Consider the following 24,808-nt stretch of genomic DNA (forward strand, 5'->3'; position numbering starts at 1 on the left):
TGTATCCCTGTGACAATCAAAAGTGCAAAGTCCGAATGTCGACACGCCACAAAATTTAATAATCTACAATATAAGGTATAGAGTGGATCAGTGAGAGTTAATTCGTAAATATTAAGTAAAACAAATTTGGACAATCTCCAATTTGTTAAATAAAAAATTCTATCTGCGTATAAAAAAGTAGATATCATCAGAATCATTTAAAAAATGTTCTGAAAAGTGACAAAACTGGATCTTGACCAAGAAAATGAACGCGAACAAATACGAATAAAAAACTTGTTTTATTGAATACAAACAGCGTCACGAATTGTTTATTCGTGTTTGTTCGCAATCGTTTACTTGGTCTAGATCCGGTTTAACGAAGTAATGTTGATATAATATTTTAAACAGATTATAGCGGATGTTTCCAACATTCTTTATTAAAACTCGTGGAAACTGCGGCGAGAGCTCGGAGTAAATTTGATTTCTCTGCTAAATTGTACTCGCGGTGACTTATATTATTCATCAAAGGCAAGGAAAAAACTAAGCAAAGTTTCTTTACTGATTTGTAGTGAAACAGAGTATATATGTATCCAGTTTCGATCTATTTCGTTATATTTCTTCGCCTATAGATATATTTTCAGGCACAAATCACATTTGTCTTCGAGCATAAACGGCTTTGAGGAAAGATGTGTCTGTCACCTCAGGTGTCTTTTATTGAAAATTTTCTGGCGAAAACATATTTTTCCGTCTTTTTACTACGGCAGAAGCTGCAATATATACGAAACTTTCAGCGAGCTAAATCCAGCAATGTGGAAAATTTCGTAGTTATCATTGGAAGACAAATGGAAGATGAAATTAAATTCCTCGGTCTTATCAAGCCAATACATATCGTGAGATCATGATATCTTTCCTATATCACGTAATTAATATACGCCAATATACTGCCCTATATTCTTTTCTCTAAATCTAAAAATAGAGATGATAATAAACTATTTCGATCTCATTTTGATAAACGAGTGAGAAAAGAATAACGCGAATTTCTTCCTGTATCTTTTAAGTTTATTTTTTATATGTATTTATATAATAAAAAGAATAATGAAGTTTTAAAATCAGATCTATAAATAATTAATCTATTAATAACTAGTTAAAGATGAACAAGCAACGCCTTGCGTATTAAAAGCAACTCGAGAAAATAGCACCGTTGGGATTTTCAAGATTTTTTATTCGTTGTATTCGTATTTAGAATTGTATGGTACAATCGCCATGGCCGAAATTGCTCCCGGCGAGGAATATATATCGATCGGCCGCTCCCAGGACACGGAAATAAGCTCAGAAAAGCGCGGCATCATGCTTCGAGAATAAAAAGAATCCGCAAAGGTGGATTTATACAGAAATTTCGTTCTCTTAATGAGTGTTCCGACGCTCGTAAATTGGCGACAATGATCGATGCCAATTTTTTAATTGGAACTTCAACGAAGAGTAAGTCGAACAAGCGGAATCGATCACCGATGACAACGAGGACGATCGCTGTTTACCTATTCTTTCATCGCATTGCGTATACGCTGTCGTCGTTTCCGCAACACCCGGTTGTTTACTCGAGCGTGTTCGCGATCGTAGATAGATTTCGCAGCGCTGGCCACCAGATACTGCACCGTGTGTTCGGGTGAACTCGAATCGGGAAATGCCAACGGGTGCAGCGCGATATCAATTCCGGATCTTTCGACACGAGATATTTTTCCAGAGGTACGGGATACGTATGTCTCTTTTTCGAACAAAACTTCCGTAAAACATGGCTTTGAAATGCGATATGACACGGTTTTGGCGATAAATGAAAAATACGGTAAACGGTTTAAATATATAGCAAACGTTTAATTCCTTAAGATAAATATATATAGAAATATATAGATAACATACATTCGCAAAAACACGGTTAATTACGTTCCCTTCTACTAATCACTAGAACAAAATAATTGCACTCCCAGGGTTAGTTATACGCGACGCGTGGAGTTATTTCCTACAAACAATTAATTACTATCAGCTTGCGCAATTAATTAACTCTCGCAAGTGTAAATTTATTCTGTTTAAAATAAATTATCAACATACAATTGAGTATGTTGATAAGTAAGGAGTAACGGAATGAGACACTCTCACCACTACCTGCCAGCTTGATTATCGTTACACGAATGATAACACAGCGCTCAGCAGTTTTTTTTTGTGTACATTCGCAATGTGCACGTAACATAAAGAACACCAAAGCCACAAAATATTTAACGTACTATTAAATATCAACGCGCGTAATATAAATGTGTACATCGAATATTTTATCTTGCATTTTAAGTTAATTTCAATAAAAAACTTGCGCTCATTAGCATTGCCTAAGATAACGAGTAGTTTCGTTCAACTAATTCATTAAAAGATTAAAAAACTAATAACCTCAAGAATTAATTATTGAAACGTGAGAAACAAAATTCAGACTATGTCCTAAGACAAACTTCCTCAATTGAATCGTGATTGCAAATATGATGTAACAAATATCAAATTGATTTTTAAGATCTACCTAAACCGTAACATGTCTTACATGTCTTAAGATTGATTTCAGCTGAGTTCTTCAGCAGAAACGCGGCTATAAATACGGACATAAAAAGCACATCGAACGGGAGAGATTCGATGCAGTAGACCGACGGCTCGATGGTTGTTTGTCGATCTTCCCGTCAATCTGACATTTCTCTATTATACATGGCTGTTTACTCAAGAGCGTTCGACAAAGTCCAGTTATAATCAAAAGCTGATCTTGTCCCGAAAATGTAATTTGGATAATACGAGTACCGCCAACAACACTCGAGTTGTGCTCTTTCTCTTTCCGAACAGTTAAAATAAATTTTGAAGCACTGTTTAAAGCGTCCGACTAAGAGAGAAGAAAAGAAGGTATGAGAAGCCTGGAGTATTCTGCGCATGAGGTAATTCGATAATCGAATTCGTTTAAGGACGCGAACGCTGGGAATACAAAGGACCAAAATACGAAGGAAGACTTAGACAGACTAGCGCTTGACGCCTCAATCTCGTTATAGTTCCAAACCGTGACTAAAGTTTTAAAATAATTGGCATCGAGTATGTAGGTTAGTCGTTGTTCGCAATGTTAATGTCTTTCCAGGTACTTTGCGCGGTAATCGATTGGGTAACGAGCGACCGAAAAGGCCATCCGTTGGACCGCTGATTGCTCGAATCACCGCATCGTCGTTGCGATATCACTAACGTATCGCGATACAGCGCAATATCGTTAGCAAGGCGAGAGAGCGAGAGCTTCGCTTCGTTACTCTGATTGCCGTGTAGTGCTGTTTAATCAGATTCTGTATTCCCAGATGGTATACGTTCTGTAACACGGCTAGTTATTCCCTACATGCTGACAGACGGGAGTAATGTTACTTGAGACATTCTAACAGGGTAATCACGCATCTTAATTATAGCTTTTTCACTCATTACGGTAAATATGATTAATCGCTGAGATATAAGCGATTTTATCTAAAAAAAAATCCCCATTTATTTCTAACTATTAATTAGCTAGATATAAAAGAAATTTTTGCGAAGCAAATTCAAATTGTTTAAAAAATATCGTTAACGTACAATAAATAAGAGAAATTTTATTTTACTGGGATTGATTAAAAAATTGATATCTTGTAAATACTAGACAGTTTGAGAGGTAATTCTATCGTATTATAAAAATTAAAACGCGTTAAAGTTAAAGGCAACAAAATCCGCGCTTTAAAACGTTCTTAGTATTGACAAAAGTGACTCACCAGTTCTCAGAAGCGTCCTCGTCGAGGATGGTCCCGTCAGCAAGTCGGTGAGGCAAATTAGACGTCGTGCGCGGTCGATTCCGGACCCTCGGCGGACCAACGACACCGGTTCTCGACAGCCCAGCACGGAAGGACGCCCTTGCCCTGTCGACTGCTCGAGTCAACGTCATTGAGTCTCATTAGTTATACTGTTAGTAGTTGGTGTTAGAGCGCGACGGCGTGTAAAGAGCGCAGCGCTTTTGCATAAATTACCGCCGCAAGACCCGGCAATTACGTATCTACGACGGTCGATACGCGATGGCCAGCTTTTTTATTATCTACATTCTCGACGCTTGGCTAATGTACGCAAAACCATGTAGGATAAGCATGCTGGACGTGTGGAATGCAAGTGTTGCATAATACCTGGCACGACAGGTCTCACAAAATAACATGCGCATATGCTTAAGCTTAATTAAACAATGTAAGCTCGCGTCAAACCCGCTAAACAATTCACGATAAAAGATATGTATTATTTGATACTGATCCATTATAATATTATTATTTTGTTTGTTTTTCAACTCAATGCACGAGGTTTTCGTTTGTGTTGATTCCTCTACTTCTATTTCTTTCTTTGAAGAAATAATATAATTTTAAATTATATGGACACTTTATAATTTTTTCATAATAACGATTATGTAATTTACATATTTAATATTGAACGATAATTGTCGTTTAATATCTCCTGAAATATTAATGACACGCGCGTCGTCAAAAGTTAACGATGGATTTAACTTGGTTGACTTCGCATCGTCGCGCTCGCCCCATCGAACTTGTCACTTGTCAAGGACTGGAAAATCCATTTGCCACACCGCTCGGCAAGGATACTTTACAAAGATAAGTCAGTCAACGTCGTACTTTTAATTTGCCGTCCGACATCGCGGTTCGCGATGTCTGGCACACAGATGACAGAATGTGCAATCCCCATTTCTGCTCTGCGCTGTTTGATTTCGAGCCAGCCGTGGCCGTTGAACTTTCGTTAAAATATTATGTCTGTCTTGGAACCTAACGTTCACTTGGAACCGAACGCCGCCAAAATTCGTCAGTCTCCAACCGAAAAATGACGCGTACATATCGATCGCGTTAAGTTTTACGAAGAATTGCTCGAAACAAGAAACGTGAATCATTTTTTATGTGTCTCTTCGTGTAGATTTAAAGTTCTTTAAAAATCTAACCCGAGGCAATAATTTTCCACGAGTATCGTTAATATTCATCATTTATTAATCGGGAAATGACGTGTCTGGCGCACGTTCTTTGCATCAAAGCGCGCTGAAAAAAACGCGATTATCGGCGAAAATGCGCGCGTTATTTGCTCGTTACATTTAATTTCAATATGCAAATGCGCGCGATTAAAGCACCACGGTAAAACGGGACAAAGAAACTCTAGTGTAATCATATATTCGTATTCGGATGCAGGCCGAGTGACAAATATACAGCTGCGTTCGCTCATCGTCAGTGCAGTCGAAGAAAAATGAGTGATAAAGAGTGATAAAGAGAAGCTTGGGGGAAAGAACATCGACGATCAGATACGACGGCCACAATCTTCTCGAGTGTGCACTATATGCATTTATCGATTGTTATAAAACGGGAAGAACTCCGTTCTCCGCGAATGTCCGCCGGAATAATGTGTCATTAGGATGCGGATTGATTGGACCGTTTCCGAGTTGTTTGCCTACGTGATATCGACTTAAGCCAATATCACGCTGACTCGATAATAAGAAGAAAATGGATGAAAACAAATATGGAATCACAAATTGAAAAAATGATAAATCAAAGTAAATTACCTAAAATAAAGATAAAATAAAGACTTCAAAAAGACTCAAAAATAGAGATAATTGCAGGCGAACAATTAATAACTTTATGTAAGATTAAGGTTTAAAAGCTTATCTGAATTATGCAGACATTATAGAGTTCCGAGATATAATTATACTTGGTAATTATTTAATGATTATATATTAATTGCAATAATCGTGCACTAGACGACCGATTTGTTTAGATGATGGATTACTCCATCAAATATCCGTTATTGATTGCATTTTGATGAGGCTAAGGCTGAATAGCCTAAGCTCCTTATAGAGAGACAATCTCAAACTTTGTATGAACTATTGATTGCGGATTATATCGGCTTTTCAGAATTCCTATACGCATTCAGTTTTATTTATATCTTGAGTAAGTTGAAGTAGTAGCAAATATTTGTATGTGTATAGCAATGGCACGTTCCTTGTATCTTATATTTATAATTAATTATATTTAGAGCAGCTACTCTCTATTTATCAAATATATTATAAATCAAAACGTATCAAAAAATTTTGCCATAATAAAATTTCTCGAATTTCTTTAAAATTATATTTCTCTCCATTCGTAATTATCTCCATGAATCATATGTGCATTATCACAATTTGTTCGATGAGCAAACTTTTTTTTAATCGAAAAAAAAAACGCGTGATAATGTCTAAAATAAGAGTGTGAATAAAGAAGGAAATGTAATCGCGTTCATTGATACTTTCATGCGTGACACTCGTGAAAAAGGCATTTCCTCGAGCACGCTCTTAACGCTACGCGACTTTCCGCTACGATCGATTTCTGTTACAAGTCTCTAACCATCAGCTGAGCTGCTTAGGGGGCGGATTATCAACCAGGAGGTAAGATATATACCTATAGCTATTCGAGGGCATAACATTTATTATCGGGTCAGGGTTAACCGTTAGGCGCGCCACACACGTCCAGCGCTCTGCAGCGTCACTCTAAAAATAGTTTCGCGAGCACTCCAGATATAAAACGCGACCACGTGTCCCGTCCCTCGTACGCATATATGCATATGCGTATAATATGCGTACGCGTAAAAGCATATATGCGTATGTTCTCTAAATTCGTTCGGAAAAACGGCAAGCAGCTTATGCGAAACTTAGGCTGCGCCAGCGGATTGCATTAATAAATAAGTCGACATAAAAAAGTAGAAATTTCATCATGTAAAGATTTCAGCAGATATTGTGCAGAACAGCAGCATTAAAAGCGCAAACTTTTTTTGTTTGTACTTTACGCTGCATTTGCAGTGACAAAGGCAAAGTCTAATTACAAAGACATGTCGCGTTCACATAAAAATATTGTATATACGTTAACACATGGGAGTAAAGATAATCCACATGTTCTGACAGGAGACAAAAAAAATAAAAGGAAAGAAACATACATGTATATCATGCGCAGGATTGACAATAACGGCATATACGCGATGCAATTACGCACACGAAAGAACTCGCGTCCGAAATTCTGCAGGATTGTAACGCGGCTCATTATGCGGATACACCTGACCTGAATCTATGATCGTAATAATGATCGTCACAATGAGGAGTAGCCTACGTGTGCCACACCACGTCCCACTTGTGAACGAGGCGGCCCCGAATGTCAGCGCGACGATGTCTTATAACGGACGGTGCAGCAGGAAATAATGATAGCCGCGTTTAAAAGCCGCAAGAAGTTATATGTGTGGGAAGCACGAAATGTCTTGGCAGGATATCGTGTGTAAACGTTAGGCCGGAGAGATACCGTTTGAGCTGCACAATAAGTACAATCGGGATTTTTGGAATCGATCTAATCGAGACACAAGCCACATGCTGTAACGGCAGCTGATTTAAAAACATTTTTCCGAGACAGTTTCGTTCAACTTTTAAAATTTTCCCCAAAATCTAACATGTGCATTCTTTCTTTCTTTGGTTATTCTTGAGTATATCTCTACCATATATTATTTATTAACAGCGATTGAGTGCAGCGGAACTTTCGTGAAATTTTGAACGTGCTATCGAATTTCGAAGTCCACTCGCGCGGATTTTACGGTAAACTCTCGTGCGAAAATCTGAGTACGCGCGTGCACCGAGACGAGTCGAAGTAGAACGAATAAAATTGGAACATACAGCGTGTCGCGAGTCTGTTGTTGGCCTGAGTCGGCGGCGGGATCGCGGGCTGCGGTGGCGGCTGTGAGCTCAGATCCTCGAAGTTTATGATTTGCAGGCAAATGTCGTCCACCTCGCTCCTTATTAGCGCTATCACCTCGCTGCAGAGGAACTTGGTTCCTAAAACAGGAAATTAGCAAGTCAGATATCCGTATCCGACGCGCGTCCTTCGAGTTCTCATCATAAATGTATATATACGAGCGATCCGTCGTACAAAGCTTAATTTACTTGTAAAATAACCCGCGAATACAAGGTTTTCAGCTAATTTAAAGACCTTTAATACTCACAAACCTTGAAAATCTTAAAAATATGAGGATCGACATGTTCAAGCGATAGTATTTTAAATAAATAAATTTTTAATATACATATTCGCCTAACATAAACTGACGTATAAGCATCTTACTTAGATTAGACTTATTTCTTAGATCTTTCAATTAGATTCATTTAAATTTTAAGTATTGAAGTGCTATACACGCAAGTTCCATCTGCACTCGATAACTCAAGCTCCCGACGGCGAAATCACGTTGATAGGCACTTTGATGCGTGTCAAGGACTATCACGATGCAGCCGTAAAATTTGGAAATATTGAGCAGTGAATCAGAAGTAGAGACCGCCGGGGAAATTCATGCCGGAACACGTACAAAGCGCCGCAACCTATTCGCGCGGCGTGCGACTCTGTGCGACGCAATAAATATTCCAGATTGACGTTTACTGGATGTCTCTTAGACACCGACGTGCAAACCGCGCATCGCCGACAATATTTCATTTACGAATAGGCTCGCGAGGAGACAAAAGAGCCGATAGTAAAATTTCGAAACTTGCCATAAAAGTCTCTGGATCGCGCCCAAATAGTTGTCCCGCCCTAGCAACGCTAATATCCTCGTAAAGCCTAGATTGTTGCTACAGTGACATAAAAGTGTTAAGTTGCCCGATATAAGCCTGCTATAACAACTTCGTTGCATCAGATCGCGCCAATGTGCAGGATGTAACGCGGAGTTTATCGCGGCCTGCTTATGTTGCAAATACTGCTCGCGGCAGTCTCGTAAAAAAAAGGGGGAAAAAAATGGTATATTTTATCTTTGACTTTAGCCACATGAGGAATATAAACACGCGATACAGACTTCCTACAAGCGTCAACTCGGTTTCCTGCTGTGTAATTAAATCAAAAAATTATCACGAAGGTTGGAATTTTTCCATTTTCCGTCAGCGTTTCCAGCACGAGGCAGGCTCGCTCACCTTGGCTAATTGTAAAAGTCAACGTGGCCGTGACAATCGTTAAGAATCAAACAGATAAGATATCAGAAAAATGTAAGCTTTTTTTAGGAGTTCAGTTTCAGTTAAAGAAGTCGGCAGCCTAGTGCGGTAGAAAAATAATTTCACACATAAAACGCTAACGAGATTTATTCAAAGTAAGTAGTTCGCAAACTAATTAACGACAACGTGTCGGGGCACCTTGAACGAGATTCGGAGGGCATCGACGAAAGAAAAGTATGTCCCGTGCGAAAATGTGCTCAGCCAGAAACCGAGCCAAGATTCCCACCTGGACATTCCATAATGAACATCATTCCACGTGCAGCATCAACATCTCTGATAAGATCCACATGTCCTATCAGATTACACAAGACGTCGGTTTGACTTTGTGGTACCACAATAGAACGCATATTTTTCGCCGTGATCAAACGATCGTTTCTCGATCGATGTCACGGCCAAGGCTGATGCGCTAACATATTTTTACTCTTTGCATACCATTATATTTTGCCTAAGTAACGTGAAAAGAATTAAAATTACTTTCGCAGAATGACGAAAGAATCATGTAATTAATAAAACACAATTATTTTCCGCAAGAACACACACATCTTTACTCCCATACTTCTAATAATCCAATCCGGATATCTCTAATTAAATTAGCTAAGACATTCCCCGTTTTCTCGCAAGCCTCAGTCGTGCCGTTAATTTCGCAGTTCGCGCCTTACTTTATTAACGCTTAAAACAGCCAATACGTGTGGTTTCTTCAGCAACGTCACGATAACCTGTTCTATCGATCTGCTGGCGTTTCTTTTTTGCTCTCGGTTTCTCTTTGTCTCTGTCTAGGTAGAATCACGCACGTCACCATTGGTCACGCATAGTTGGTTTTTCAAGTCCGGTTGAAATGCAAGCGAATCGTTTCCGAATGCGCGCGACTCGTGAATTCCAAGCACGAAGCAAGAAGAAGCACGTGCTACTCCCATATATCTCTTCCGGGGATAATGATTTTATATCCTTAGAAAGGAAAATGCAATCACATGAAGTTTACAAATAAGTTATAAAACTAGATTAAGCCATTTCTTTCTCTTTATGTCATTCTCTCCGTAATATAATGTTAAAATAAAAATTTGTATTTTCTTTGTTCTATTGTTATTTGTCCTTGCTTTCTAATGGTATTTGTAGATTCTGTTTCATTAAAAAGAAGTGATATCAACAAAGACCTTGCGCATTCGATTAGAAGACACAAAGCCAATTAACAGAGGATTACACCTGCCGTTTGTTGTATTGTTATTTCATGTTTGTTAACATAGAAATAACGAAGGCGTACCGTTTCGACAACGTTTCAATGTACTGTGTTTTTATTTCGTCCACGAACAATACTAAAAAAAGCGGCTTTATCTTTATGTGAACGACCGGGGGCTCTGAATAATTCAATTTTCGTGGAAAAAAAAGGAAAGTTATCGGATTTACATCGTTATGTCGCTAAGGGGGCGTTTCTTAACGCCATTTTGCTTTAAGTTTAGTTTTGGATATTGTTACTCGAAAGTTTTTGTCGCTGAAGATCACTCCTGCGCGGATTACGTTTTTCTAGTTAGAAGAAAATGCGGGAGTAGAATAAGAGTTGATGTGCTGGAAAGTGTGAAGTTTTTCAGCTGAATGATACCACCGAAAAGGTTAAATGATATCACTGGGAACAGCGTTTCCCACTTCAGCGCGTCTGATAAGGCCAAAAACGGATGTTCTATCTCCGTGTGGTTCCGGCCCGAATGGTCACTACGGCGAGCATCAAAGATCCAAAAGTGCAAAAAGAGAAAAAAGAACAAAAGAAACGCTATAAGCACACCGGAGATACTGTAGCAGTTCATTTTATAGGGACGGTATTTTGAAAACACGCGCGCCCATAAAACCGGCAGTAAAAGCGGCCGTTTTATTGCGGGCACACGTCCCCTATGTGGAGTAAATTTTGGTAAAACAGAGCGCGTGAATTTTTCTATACAATTACTTCTAGCTGCTAATTCAGACACAGAAAAATTTCATGCTCCCAGAGAACTCATTAAAGTTTCTCTGAGACTATGAATAATTCTCACGACGTAAAAAAAAATGCTAAGAGAAAATTTGTTACTAATTTCGATATCTTTATATAAAAATTATAAATATAATAATAAATAAATTTGCAGAGGTATATGATAAATTTTAAATATCTTCGAAGATGTAATTACGTTTATGAAAGTTTAAATATATAAGATTACGTATTATAACACTCTAATAATAAGACACACTCTAAAGATGTAACTGTGTATCCGCTTAAACATGAAATATGCATTATCGGTCACTTTCGTAAATTCGACAGGATTAATATATGGCACGACATAATTCTCGGAGCGATCATAAAAGCCATCCGTAGCAAATTGCCATTGACGGATTAATGTGTGTTCCGGCACGACGTAACGTGTCGATACGTGAGCGGAAATTACGGACGGCTGTATAATAATTGTTTGCAAAATAGCGAGCATATATATCACAAAGTTCAATTACGCATCGATCCCCCTCATTTATGAAAACAGCTCTCCCAGCTTTCCTTCTCGTGTTAATAAAACATTCAATACAAACAGTGATTTAAATATTGAGAAACAGAGAATGCGTTTTTACAGTTTATAAAATTTTCATCGATCTGATTGGAACGATTTTATTATATATTGTCGGAACTTACAAAGATCTCAACTTATATAGAGATACTGCATAAAGTTTTAGCGGAAATCTAAAGTTTTATCTCGAATCGATATAAATGTGCGAGAAGTGCGAGAGAAGCAGTCGGTGGAAGGACAACGAAAATCGAGAGAACAAAGACGCGGACGTAGCGTGGATTTTGAGGGAATTTTCGTCGAGATACGCGAGGCAACCTACGGAGAGAATGAAGAAAGGTAGTTTCTCGTTGTCGGATAAGAGTCCGGGGGTGCATTTCTGAGACCGCGTGCGTCGCAGTCGTGGGATGATAAACATCGAAGAACACTCGCTTTGTTCCGTTCGAGTAATCGCGTCTCGTTAAGCCCTTGTGGTACAACTTTCAGGCCGACTAAAAGAAGAATCCGCCGTGGAACCGCCGACGACAGTTGAGCAAGAGAATTTAGAGAATACGGAGAGGAAGGCGCAAGGAGGGATGCGCCATCGAAGGTGAACGCACTCACGACCTATTCAGTATCGTCGGCGAAAAAGGGGATGGGAGTGATATCGAATGGCGAAGAGATAAAGGGGATCCCGTCTTCAACTAGTTCCTCGAAAATCCGTTAATCCACCCGATAAAACATCGTCGTCTATCGATCGGCAAGAAGGATCGACGGTTGGCTGCGAAATAATTTTCAAACTTTCGTTCATCGAACCTGTTGGGTAAAGGAAGAATTACGTGTTCAATCTCACAAAGGTGTCTCCGATCGAAATTACGGGGAAACCACGGGGAACCACAGATGCGACCTTCTATTCAAGCAGAAAAGGACACGAAGAAAGGATTTTATTAACAGACACAAAATTTTACAAAGCCACACCGCTGTTGAGGGATTATTTCGAGCCGTTTTCTCTTCTTCGCGGCAAGGAAATTGCGGATTGATTTATGCGCGTCGCGCGTTCGTGTTTCACGCTGTTTGAAATAGCCGGCCGGTGGTAGCGAAACGTTCGAGCGGAGTTCGCGCGGCGCATTATCTCAAAGAAGCGGACAAATTTCTTGCGTAGCGTCGAGCTGTCGCGATACGCATCGATTTATTTCCGTGAACGCCGACTAATTCTCTAGGGCGTGCTGTAAATTACCAGCATGCCCGCGCCGCTGATAATTTACAGCACGCCCTAGAGAAGCACACGGCGACTAATATTAGAGTGACGGTACGGGCGCGCATGACTGTAACAGTTTCGCGATATCCACGGGCTTCGAGCAGAAAGAGAAGAGTCCAGTAGTCTGCGCCTATTTCGAGAGCACCTCATGTAGACAGTAATAAACTCCCGTTGATACTTGTGTACACCGTTTTCATCGGCATTCTCGTTGCGGTAGATAGTATTGTCATTTTACGACGCCTAATAAAGGAGACTCCCTTTCGACTCGAATCGGCTATAAGCGATACTCGTTTCGTAGAATTATTACGTCTTTCGTCGATCGAGAGATTGCAATAGCCATATGTTGGTGATTACTTCCCTATTGCGTTCAGTGTAATAAAATAAAACCTACATTTTCAACTTTACAGATATTCTTCGAAATTCTTTACATCATATTCAATTTGTTCTAGATCTAATAATTAATTTAGAATTTGGCCGTTCTTTCATTTGTAATATTATGAAAAAACATAAACGGATTTTATAAAAAAAGATCTATTCTACCACCGATATGCTTTAAATTAGTTGCCCATCCAGGAAGCAGCTATTGAGCGAAAACAAGGAAATACAGAGGAACGTGTGGAGAGACGGATATTTATGGTTATCAGCGAGCGCGTAAAATAGACAAGTCTGCGGAACAATAGTCCTGGCTAACTGCCAAACGTATCTCCGGCGTTCTCGGCCGGTCCTGGTGCGCGGTGTAGGAAGAAACAGCCGGAATTTGATAATACGCAGAGAGGCGAAGATAGCGAAATGAGTTTCTAAATTTGCGACGCGGCAAAACCGACCGCGGTCGCTATAAATAAGTATCCCCGATCCCTCCTCTATCGGGACCGCTACCGCGCTCTAAAAATAAGTCCGAGTCCACGCTTAATCCGCAAGACTAATTTACACATGGCCCTTCCTGATCCAGCCGTTTCTCGAGCTCGCACGCTGACCTTGCGACCACCCAAATCGCCGAACAGGTGATCCCTGATCTATCGATCCTTCCTTAATCGTTCGGTGACTCGACATGCCATCCGGTTATAACCACACGCTATCAATCTCTCACGAGCATTCCAATTTCATCATATAAACTCGCGATTTAAAAAAAAAACAGCTATGAATTTTAAGAAGCTCTGTTGCATTACATCTATTCGTGTTTCAAATTATTTACAGATAAGCGCAAAACACATTTCTTTCTATTAACGATTTCAGGAATAAACAGGTTGCACAAACCTCTTATAATTAATCTTTAAATTTTTCTCTGGTCCTTATACGTAACGTTATGTTGTACTACAAATGACAGACAACTTTTTCTACTGGATGAGCAAGAAAAAGGAGATTCTAGCCAGCGTAGTTACTATGCGTCTCGTGACAACCGTGCTGGTTGGTGGATAGTCAGTCGGGTCATAATACCGCAGTACAAGCGAGTGGTTAATAGGTTAACAGCTAGCTCCAATTGGTCGATGACGTTGTTGCCACCGTGACGTCACGGGGAGTGCAATGCCCTTGTGACGTGGTATCGTGCGGTGCAGGCCAAGCGGTGCACAGAAATAACACGTGGTCTCTTTCCCTCTTTCTCGATTTTACCCCGTCTAGCTCGTATTTCTTGGTTTACTTCACTCTCCTCCCCAGTTTATCTCCCCTTTTTACCCACTATCTTGTTCTCATTTTAGCTTCCGCCCTCTTCTTCATGTTCGTTCCCTTTTCACTGTGCTTTCGCGCAAGATCAAATACACTTGCCAGAAATGGCCGCATGACCAGCGACCCTACCAGGATCATCGTATAGGATAAATAAAATTCGATAATCAGTAGTCCTGGGTCTCTATCTCGCTCGCTCTCTCCCTCTCTCTCTCTCTTTCATTAATCGATCCTAATTACACGCTGTAATTACGAACCTCTCGCGCATTTCGCCGGAAAGATATTTCTGTCTCACCTGCGGCCAGGTTTAGAACTTAGACGATCTAATCATATCCTAGGAATGCAACAATTTTGGAGTACAAGCCTTAGAGGTCGGATATAACGCGAATGTTCAGTATGATTCCGCTTGACCTGCATTCACGCCGAAACGCTCATGTAGGGTATATTGGTGTAATAGAATAGTATTGTAAATGGAATGCGGTCATTGACTTGATGTACTCGCGATAGATTGGTTCGGATATGCTAACAATTGAGCAATTTCTCTAGTATGTATATAAGAACACATATATTTATAAATACATATTTGTCTCTATCGACAATTTTGTCATTTCTATGTCTTATGTTGGTGAGCGAAGGTAAATGTCCACTTGCAAGTAAATAAAGAACGATATTCGATCGTTTGTTCGCTCTTTAAAATTATTAATGCGACTCGTAGTCGGTCTCCCGAGGATCGAACTAGAGTTAAATCATCTAGTGGTCAAACAAATCTCCTATTAAACTTCCGTCTCTTGTTGACGAACCGATTATTCCTGTGAAACAGGAATATAGTTCGCCATTCAAGTTCTCTATTTTCTCGTTACCTTCGACCTTATGGAGAATTAGTCCTGCCGGCAGCGTCGTCGGCTACTTGCGGGAGTATCTTGGAAGTAGCGAACGAATGCTATTGGTAAGATACTAATTTTGTTGATGGTTTTGGAGGCGGGCGCGCGTGGCCTCTTTTCACTCGAATGAAAGGTAGGCGTCCGGTCACCTCAGAAATAACGTCTTTAGATGATTGTCAGAGCGCGAATGAGCTTCTTCCTAGACACGAACTAGCAGTACCCAGCGAGAAACAGTAATTTCTCGCTTGTGAAAGAAACGGTGGAGTTCGAGCGCAATGGTGGAACTAAATGCAACATTTCGGGACTGACGAAGGTGACACAGTAGGAAATATGAGTTCGATATTTTCCTGGCTAGTTTTAGCAACTGTTCGTGAAATATTCAAACACTATCGGATGTTCGATTCCCGGTCGGATAATGTTACAAGTCGGGTAATATTAAATGAGGCTTTTAACATTTTAAATACATTTCATATATATTACCTCCAATCTATTATTAATATATAATGAAAAATATATGAGATGTTATTATATATCTATCTCATGCATCAATGGATTGTGTGGAATTTTCTGCGATAATTTTGAATGTGGTATTGATGTATTTTCAGAGAACATCATCCATATAATGAGATAATAACAAAGTTATTATACTTCAAGTGAAATCTAATAAAAATGCTGAACGAAAATGGTATTCGTCATATGCATATTAGTAAGCAAGCTATTTTAAATTCGTTGCCATTTTCTTATAAATGGCAAAATGCTACCTATTTCTCACGCGCCTTTCATCAATTTGAATTAAAGAGAAACGCGCGTAGAATTTTTCAGGCAGTCGATTCGGTATTAAGAGAAAAATCGTCAATAGGATCTTCAAGGTTTTCTTTCGATATTCTGTACAAAAAAATTTAGGGAATAATATCGGAATTCTGTCAACTCGAAGATCGCGCGAATCTCATGAAGCTCGCTTCCTCGAAAGCTTTCGTCAAGAGATTCCATAAATCACAAGGACGATGTAGAAACTCGATTTTAAGAAAAATTTACTCTAACGCGTGTATTCTCGAGAATCCCACGAATGACGAGGTCTGAGAAACTGGGACTTTCCGCCGAGGTCGAGCGATATTTTCGAGACGCTCGATGTAGAATATTAATTACGTTTCTCTAAACGTTAAAAATATACGTTAAAGAGAAGTAGCCTTGACCTTCTCACTAAATACATTGATGTATAAATACAGAAAGTCTGTGGGCGCTAAGAAAACCTAGAATGTCAGAAAGCCAATAGATTTGGAATTGGCTTACAAAATCAGTGAGAGAGAATGTAAATGGTTTATTTTGACTATTCCCCATGCGATATTATATGCGTTTTATTGCTATTATAATCGCACGTAGAGTGCTTGAAGGAATTACAGTGATTTAAATAATCTGATCTAATTGAGAAGGAACACGGAGATTAAATAACAAAGTTACTTCTCTGAATCGTTGTTAGAATTCGATAAGCGAAATCTTACAAAAGAATTTATTTTATTTTCACAGGGTAATAGCCGACGCGAGAGAAAACGTGACGGAAATAGTAATTCTAGAATATGGGTAGTGAGATATAAATTTAATTATAAAAGTAAAAGTAAATTAAACCTATAATTTCGCGGGGATGACTTCTTGTTCTTCTTCCGGATTCTCCGCGTCGCAGCTCATCTCTCGCCCTTATTCGCATCAATTCCCACACGTAATTCAGCGAAGTCTCGCATGAACAAGTCAAAATTCGATTTTGTGAGAACGGCGGAATTTCTATAGTGGTCCGAGAACGAATGAGTCTCTTGTCGCGGGAACGCGATCGAGCTTACGGCTCTCTCTCTCTCTCTCTCTCTCTCTCTCGCTCTCTCTTTTCGCCGTGATATAAAAGATTCACAAGTGGATCCTGTGCTATTCGCATCGCGTCATTCCCTCGAGATGTTATAGGAATTGCGGTTACGCAACATGCGTGAAAATTCAACAGGTAATATCCTCACTGTGGAAGAATCTTTATTGTAGCAGTTGCATACAAAGATGTGTGGCCCAATTGTAACAGGCATATTTTGTTTTAAATAGGAGTTATTTAATTTCTCGTATCATAAAATTACAGTCTGTTCGTCATCGCGATAGCTCTCCAGTTGTAATTAAATATGTCGATAAATGCAGTAGTAAAATCAACAATGGCTCAGACAACAATAGTGCAGCGATAGTTACAAAAAGACAGAGGTTAAAATTTTACAGTTTGCGTCACAGATCGGCTATACAGTACATGACGCACGAATTTTATTCAACGATGATGCTAATATCGGAAATTGTTCGTGAAACGGAGTTTATTCATCAAACAAGACAGATAACGGCAACACCCGCGAAATTGCATACTCACATGATCAATAACATCGACGCCTTTTGGTAAAATGTGGTTCTTCGAAATGATGATAAAATTTAGAGCGCGAAAAATATAATTCTCTACTCAACCGTCTGCAAAATTTCGTGAAGAACTAAAACTGTACAATACAATATAAATAAAATCTCACACTGTTCTTATTTTAGGTAACTGATATCATTGTCGCTATGTGCAATAATTCGATTTTCAATTTTACGTTGCAGACTAAATTAATTTTTTAATAAAACTTTATAATATCGCTTTTTACGACTTATGAAGGACAATTGAGGACGTTAAAGTTACCGTGTTTGGGCACTGTTTTCTTAACATTTTCTGAAAACTGCAAGTTATATTAGTTGAAGGAAAAGTTGTGAAAATTCATTATTTATATACTTGCACCACAATGACAACTAGGTCATTCTTCACCATTGTAATTTGCATCTTACGTAACCTAATGGATTCTGCTTTTTTAGTATAACTAACATTTATAACTATAAAACTCGGTCATCGCAACTTCATTCTGTACACCGTTCGGTGCAGCGTTCGATTATCGCTTTGTCGCTAGCATCAAATCCACCATTTTACGCAAACAAAACTGCGCGAATTTTTCTCTCGACGCACCGAAAGCTGCAAGCTCGATCAACAGGATTGCTAACGCGCCAAAAGCTCGTTTTTGCCAACCGCGCCACGGCGAAGATCCCCTTCTCTCGCGATCAAACGCACACGCAAAAGCTCGGCTCGCTGCCACCGCGGAGACTGCAAGCTCGCATCTCAGGGATTGCCGTGCTTGCCGGCCGTTTTCCCCGGCGAGCTTACGGCGGAGCTTTCGAAATCGAGCCGTGAGTTTGCGGCCTCGGTCCGACCAGAGCCGATCGACCGGCCATGGCGCGAACGCCAGTCGCCGGGTCGTTGTCCTGTGACGCCACAGAGAGCTTTGTGGCCCGTACCGAGCTTGCAGCCATCGCCGCTGCTGATGGCGTAGAGTGGGAGGAGAGGAGGACAGATGGGAGCGGTGGGTGTCATGACGTCACACGTGGTAGACGCCACCGGTGGTCCAAATACACGTGGAAGGGGTGAGTTCGTGTGCCGTTCCGTGATGTCATTGACTAAACGATGTCGTGCATGTGTGAGAGAGAAAGAGAGAGAGAAAGAGAAGAACGGTTACACGAAAAGGGGTAGGAGAGGGCAGGTGCTTTAGAAACGAGAGAAGGGGTTGGAATACGAGCACGGGGCTATTCTTGGACGTCTCAAAACACTGTCCTCGCGACCGCGTTGCGTAACTACGTGGGAGAGCTTTTCTGAAGGAGGCGTTCGCGAAATGGCCATCGCAGAAGAGGAGAGAAAGAGAACGGAAAGAAATCGACGGGTAGATTTCATGTAATTAAAACGCTTAATTAAACCGTAAGAATGTAATATCGAGCTTTCGATGTGCGTGAAAATCGATTCCAATTATATTTAAATGTGTTTAAATCTGTCTTTCTGTTTTTGTATATATAGTTCGAACAAATGGGACAACGTGTAACAAAATCTTCAGTTAATTTGTAGTTAATTCTTTCTTAAGAAAAATTTCGAGATACTGAGATAGTTTCGTATTATAAGTGATACACGAGAATGATTTTAAAAAACGTAATACATTAAACTGATAGTATTCATTGTATAAGCCAATTCTATAATCGATACTTGTCTATCAGTAAGTTCTCTCGCTAAAGTAAAATCGATTTGTCGGGAGTGTCTCTTCATTCCCGACAAGTTCGCTCCATTAAACGCGAAAGGGTTAGCGTTAATGAACGAGCGTTATCATATCTGTGACAGGATAATTGATACACGGTCACTCTTATCTATCTGCAATTTTCACAGCCCGAGTCCATTAATCGTCCTTTCAATTTAGATTATAATTTTTTCCCCTGAGAGCTTGTAACGTTATTCACGTAAAAGCAAGTCGGCCGACAACTACCAATTATATTTTCGTCACAGATTTGTTACAATGACAATTTATCTGTTGGCGTACTATGTCATTATTTTACATTTCGTTTTTTATTATTGTTGGAAAAAATAGAGTGATGTCACGATATTATGGCAATGCCTTCATGAATTTATAATTCTTATTTAGAATAATAAAGTTTTATGTCAAGCGTCCAGCGTATGAAACTTGTTAATATTTTAATTTATTATATTTCTTTAAATTACTTTTCTTTTAAAATTACCACCGATTTATTCTTCAAAGCCTTGTATTTCGTCATTGTCAACGCTATATTTCGACTGTTGAAAGTTTCGCGTAATTAGTAAATTGCAGCTGTATCAAATGCACGTGGCAATCGTAGTTCGAAACTTGGCAGTCCATTGATTAATTTTCCATGCTTGTAACTGTACCAACATAGGTAGAGCCTCGTGCAAGGCCGCGCGTTAGAAAGCTCCCGTTGCGTTAATTCTCACGAAGACACGCGTTTTCTATGTTTCATAAATCGATTCTCTCGGCGAGCCAATGCGAAACGGTGCAACAATTGCAATAGCAATTCAACAATAAATCCACTATGCAGTTGACTTTATTTAATCGTAAAAGAGTCTTGAGAAGAAAAAAATAATGGAAAGACGATCAGCATTCGTGTTATTTATAACGTAATATAGAAAGCAATGTAAGTAACAAAAAACATTGAATAATGTTAATCGAAATGGTTCAATGACATCGAATTATCCGTGGAAAATTGTCTATATGGATGATGTATGAGTCTTCAGTTCACCTTTGTAGTGGCTCTTAAGAGACTATCGAGTGTGCTTTCCTTCGGCCGTCAACATTACGTGATGCGCGGCGTTCCGAAAAGAGCGTGAGTTTGTTATTTCAACAAAGGGTAGAATCACTGTGGCGCACTATCCATGAATCTGCTATGCTAACATTCGCGGTGTTTTACCACGAAAAGTAGCCGCAGGTTTTCTTAGTAGTAGCTCCTCGCGCTTTTCGCTCCATTGATTCGCTTTTGCGTAGCAAGGTTTAATTAAGTTCCTTAATTGACGCGTTTCGCAATGGAGCAGAGCGCCCGTCTATCTTATGCATGAGAGAAGCGGGGAAAAGTAGATGAGCTTTTTTTTGTTCTGTTACACAGTTACAGCATCAGCACGATTCTGAGGAGCACGAAAGGAGATGAAAACAGAATGAGAATGTATTTGTGCAAGTTGTGCTGCCGTAGCAGCTATTAACTTGATTAACAGCAGCGATTACGTGCTTCGTTAGCTAATTGTTGACAATTACATATATACGTAATTATATTATCTATGTATAATTATAATTGTTATCTTTACTAATCGTCGCATATCCGTTTATATTTTTTACGATGAAAAGCTGTCGGTATTGTTTGTAAGTTGGGTTTATAGACTAAAGTATAGATTTATTTTTTTTATAAAAGAAAGCGTTATTCAAACCCGGGGAGAGTTAAACTAACTATTAAACCTACATGAAGCCACCCAGGTGGGAGGTTCTGCACTATGACTATGATAAATTATACAGTGGTGACTATTGATTTCACCGCGGCTAAGGTCAGACACTACGGCAAAATCGAGTTCGAGAAGTAACCACTGGTCAGCGAACAAATTCAATCTTCTTGCTCCAAATAGAGACTCTTGTTACATTGATCTTGCATCTCAAAAAACTTGGTCGCTAATTTACTGCGAAGGAACAAATCACACGAATACTTCGATTTGATGTAACTGAACAATTAATATAAAATTAAGAACTGCATTTTGGGAGACTCGCATAAAGACTTATATCAATCTAGAAATAAAGAAATATATTGTTTTATCAAACTTGCGATTTGCGCTTAATTCAATTTTATCTTTATCTCTGTATAAATCTCTAATATCTATTTTAGAAGAAGGATTCAGGACGGAAGATGGCGGGATGAAAGATGCGTACTAGGTTTGCGACTTTCTTGCTATAGCGACCGATAAATCTTTAGGTGCGACAACGCGTTATATTGATTTATTTCCGCCAGCAATAACCGTAAAGTTAGCGCGACACTTCGTGCAGATGTTTATCTCGGCTGTTACGACGGAAATGGCAAGATGTTCTCGCGATGTTATTCGGTAGACGGAAAAAATGTTTCCTGCGTTGTTAAAAGTTTTCTTAAAACGACAACAAATTGAGAATATTCATAGTTTCGTTTCACAGAAACGATTTATTTTTTCTGTAGAACTAAGTTTTAGTTTAGAATGACGCTCACTTCTCGTCCGTCTTTTTCTACATACGTGTAGACACGTACAAGGACAATATCATTTTGACCTCGTATCGTACGTATGACACGTGTCTAAATTGTAGGCAATTTTATGTTACATAATAGATTATATTGCTTATTTTATTTTTTTTTTACATAATACACGTAAAACTTTACGCATATATTGACTTTACTCTGTTTTAGTTGCGTTACGCTTTTGCTTTGAACCACGCTGTTGTTGCTTTACATAATATTTAAGATTTCATATTACTGTAGCTATGAGATGTCCGTCGTTATTTGGCGCGTAACGATGAATTGTTATCGGACAAAAAATCTATTAGCGAGCAAGATAATACTCACCGTCCTTCCTGTAGTAAAGGATCTCGAAGTGCTTTTCGACGCCAGCGGCAAGGGCATCTCGCAGGGCCGCAACCGCGTGCGGTGATGTCATTGGTCCATGGAGGAAGTCGCAGACCGCCGGTCGCTGCATCACTTCGGCCCTTGAGAAGCCCGTCAGCCGACAGAAACCGTCCGAGCAATAGATAATGTGGCATAGTCCCTGCTGCGCGTTCGCCACTAAAAAGCTTCGATCTGCAACAGATGTCAGAGATACCGTTAAACAAACGGTCCTTCTGCAAAGTACGCTTCATCATTCTCGACAGACAATGATGGACTCGAAGTGGACTCTTTTGATTTGACTTGTGAGTGAAATTAGATATGAAGTATTTCATTCCTAATAATAGTGATGGTCACGTAGCTTCGTTAAATCTACCGAGACTTCAATAGCTCATTAAAATACGTAGTGTATTCTCGGGGTATCTAAATTTAACACATTCGCCGTAAGTCTATACAAGATGGACGCTTCTCTCGTTAACAATAATCCGGGAGCGCCCTGGCATTTATATTTATCGCTCGCGTTCGGTGCACATTAACGCAAATGACTATTCTGCCTATACATATATAGCTGCTACAGTTATATGCAACCAACTATTATGAGAAACGTATTTCGCTACTTCGCATCTTTCTGATAAATAACTTCTCTTATTTGGAGTCCGTTCTATTGAACGTGAATAATAAATCTATCGTACGAAAAATTTACGCGTTATTTCTCGCTGCTCGCATCATAACACAATATAAATTCAGCGATAGAATCTAGACACTTGTCGAAGATTCACGATCGACGGAGATCGATTGTCATGGCAACGGACGGTGCGGATGGCGAAATCGCCGGATCCGCTCAAAGAGCGTCCGCGCGATGACCTTCGTCCTAAATCCGGCGACAGTCTTAAAGTGCACACCATAAAATATTCTCGTGCCGCAGCCATTAAGGCCGTCTACCGCGCAACTGTGGGCCGTAAGGCGTCGGCTTTTCGAGACGGCGCGGGTCGCCTACTCTGCTACGTGTTTCGTCGAAAAAGACGCAAACCGTTGACGTTGACCTGATGTTCAACACCAGTCGAGGGTGGTTAAAGATCGTCGCATCTTTCAACCCTTCCTCGGAGGGTGGAACGATCGATTTTATTTCCTGTTGACAAACCGGAGTGCTGTACGTCAACTGGCGACGTCGCAGCCGCAACCGACGCCGATGCCGACGCCGACGCCGAGGCTGACGCCGACGTCGCAGTCATTCTGAGAATTTATATCGAATGCATGTGACTCATTCAAGCAGTTATGCGAAGCTTTGTAAATGACGATCCATGTAGAAACGCTTTCAAGACTCTCGGGCTTCGTTGGTCAATAATGCGAGAAATCGCGTAGATTACGGATAGATAAAGTTCGAATAAAGAAAGATTGTGATCTTAAAGTATAAGTTTTTCAGACTCTAAATTTCTTTCTTGCATGTTGAAAAATTATATATATTTTTCTTTATCAATTTCTTTCCTAATGTGAAGCTCGCTAACGAAAAGAAATTCTTATAAGTCTTAATTGAAAGGGATGGGAATAGAAAGATTAATTAAAACGAGACGAGAATGAATGGTAACGTCCTAGATAGAAAGGCGCTTTCAGGACGGTCGAGCTACGAACGCGAGAAATAATGACTCACAGGTACACACAAGCCCGATGCAAAATTCTTTCAGTGAATTCTATTTTTAACGAGACAAACATATTTTTGTATCACGCGGAAATTTCTTGCGTGTTCCGCGGAATCATCCGCAAGTATCGCAAACGCGTATCTTTTTCGTGAATTAATTTACAGGCATTGTTTCGCGGATTGATGTAACCGCGTTTACGGATATTTCGGAATATCTCGGCGAGCTTAGGGCGCGATATCAGGATATTAATACACGCGACCACTTTCAAGTGCATCTCAAGTTCTGAGCGTTACGGCGCACCAGAATCCGGCAGAAATGTCAGTCGTGCCGAGCGTCGAACTGCTTTGCATGCCACAGGCGTCGCCGCGCCAACCGCGACCGGTGTGCCCTCGTATTCCACCGCGTTACGTACCTGAGCATTCTGGGAAGGACAATCGGGTTTAATGAAGTTGAAATTGAAAATACAACGGAACGCGCACGTGGTGTGAGCAGCATAAGGTTAATCAACGATGCTTTGTGCTTGGGAATAACGGTCACTTTGCGCGTTGCGTGACAGCGTGACTGACTTCCTTCGCAGTATTGCGGTTTGCGGCTACGGATTATGTCTTATTGAATTAGCCAAAAAGTCAAACTCTACACTTTTACGACTTTTTTTTACTTCAACAATGTCGAATATACATGGGAGATATGCGGCTGTTAACACCAAGTAATTAATTACTGCGAAAGCAGTTAAATTTTTAATCCTAATTAAGTAAGCTTCATTATATCGTCACGACATTAGAACAGTACCATTACAGTAATATTTTCCATTATCCAAAAAGGCATGGTAC

The 24,808-nt window shown here is 39.9% G+C and overlaps 1 protein-coding gene across 16 annotated transcripts in view; it reads right to left on the reverse strand.

Annotated features, from left to right (window-relative positions):
• LOC112458245 (potassium voltage-gated channel subfamily H member 6) overlaps nucleotides 1-24,808 on the reverse strand; it is a 98,179-nt gene that overhangs the window by 58,605 nt on the left and 14,766 nt on the right. For 12 of the 16 annotated variants that reach the window (XM_025021760.1, XM_025021767.1, XM_025021764.1 and 9 more), the window contains exons 2-4: nucleotides 22,306-22,536; nucleotides 7,718-7,876; nucleotides 3,774-3,924 (exon numbers count right to left, since the gene is read on the reverse strand). In XM_025021760.1, coding sequence (XP_024877528.1) covers nucleotides 3,774-3,924; nucleotides 7,718-7,876; nucleotides 22,306-22,536 — 541 coding nt within the window. Of the gene's footprint in view, nucleotides 1-3,773; nucleotides 3,925-7,717; nucleotides 7,877-17,743; nucleotides 18,468-22,305; nucleotides 22,537-24,808 lie in introns of those variants that run through there. The other 4 variants (XM_025021761.1, XM_025021768.1, XM_025021773.1 and 1 more) reach the window with 3 other exon arrangements.

This window comes from Temnothorax curvispinosus, unplaced genomic scaffold, assembly GCF_003070985.1.
Source record: "Temnothorax curvispinosus isolate PA1 unplaced genomic scaffold, ASM307098v1 QBEX01008784.1, whole genome shotgun sequence".
NCBI classification, from domain to species: Eukaryota; Metazoa; Arthropoda; class Insecta; order Hymenoptera; family Formicidae; genus Temnothorax; species Temnothorax curvispinosus.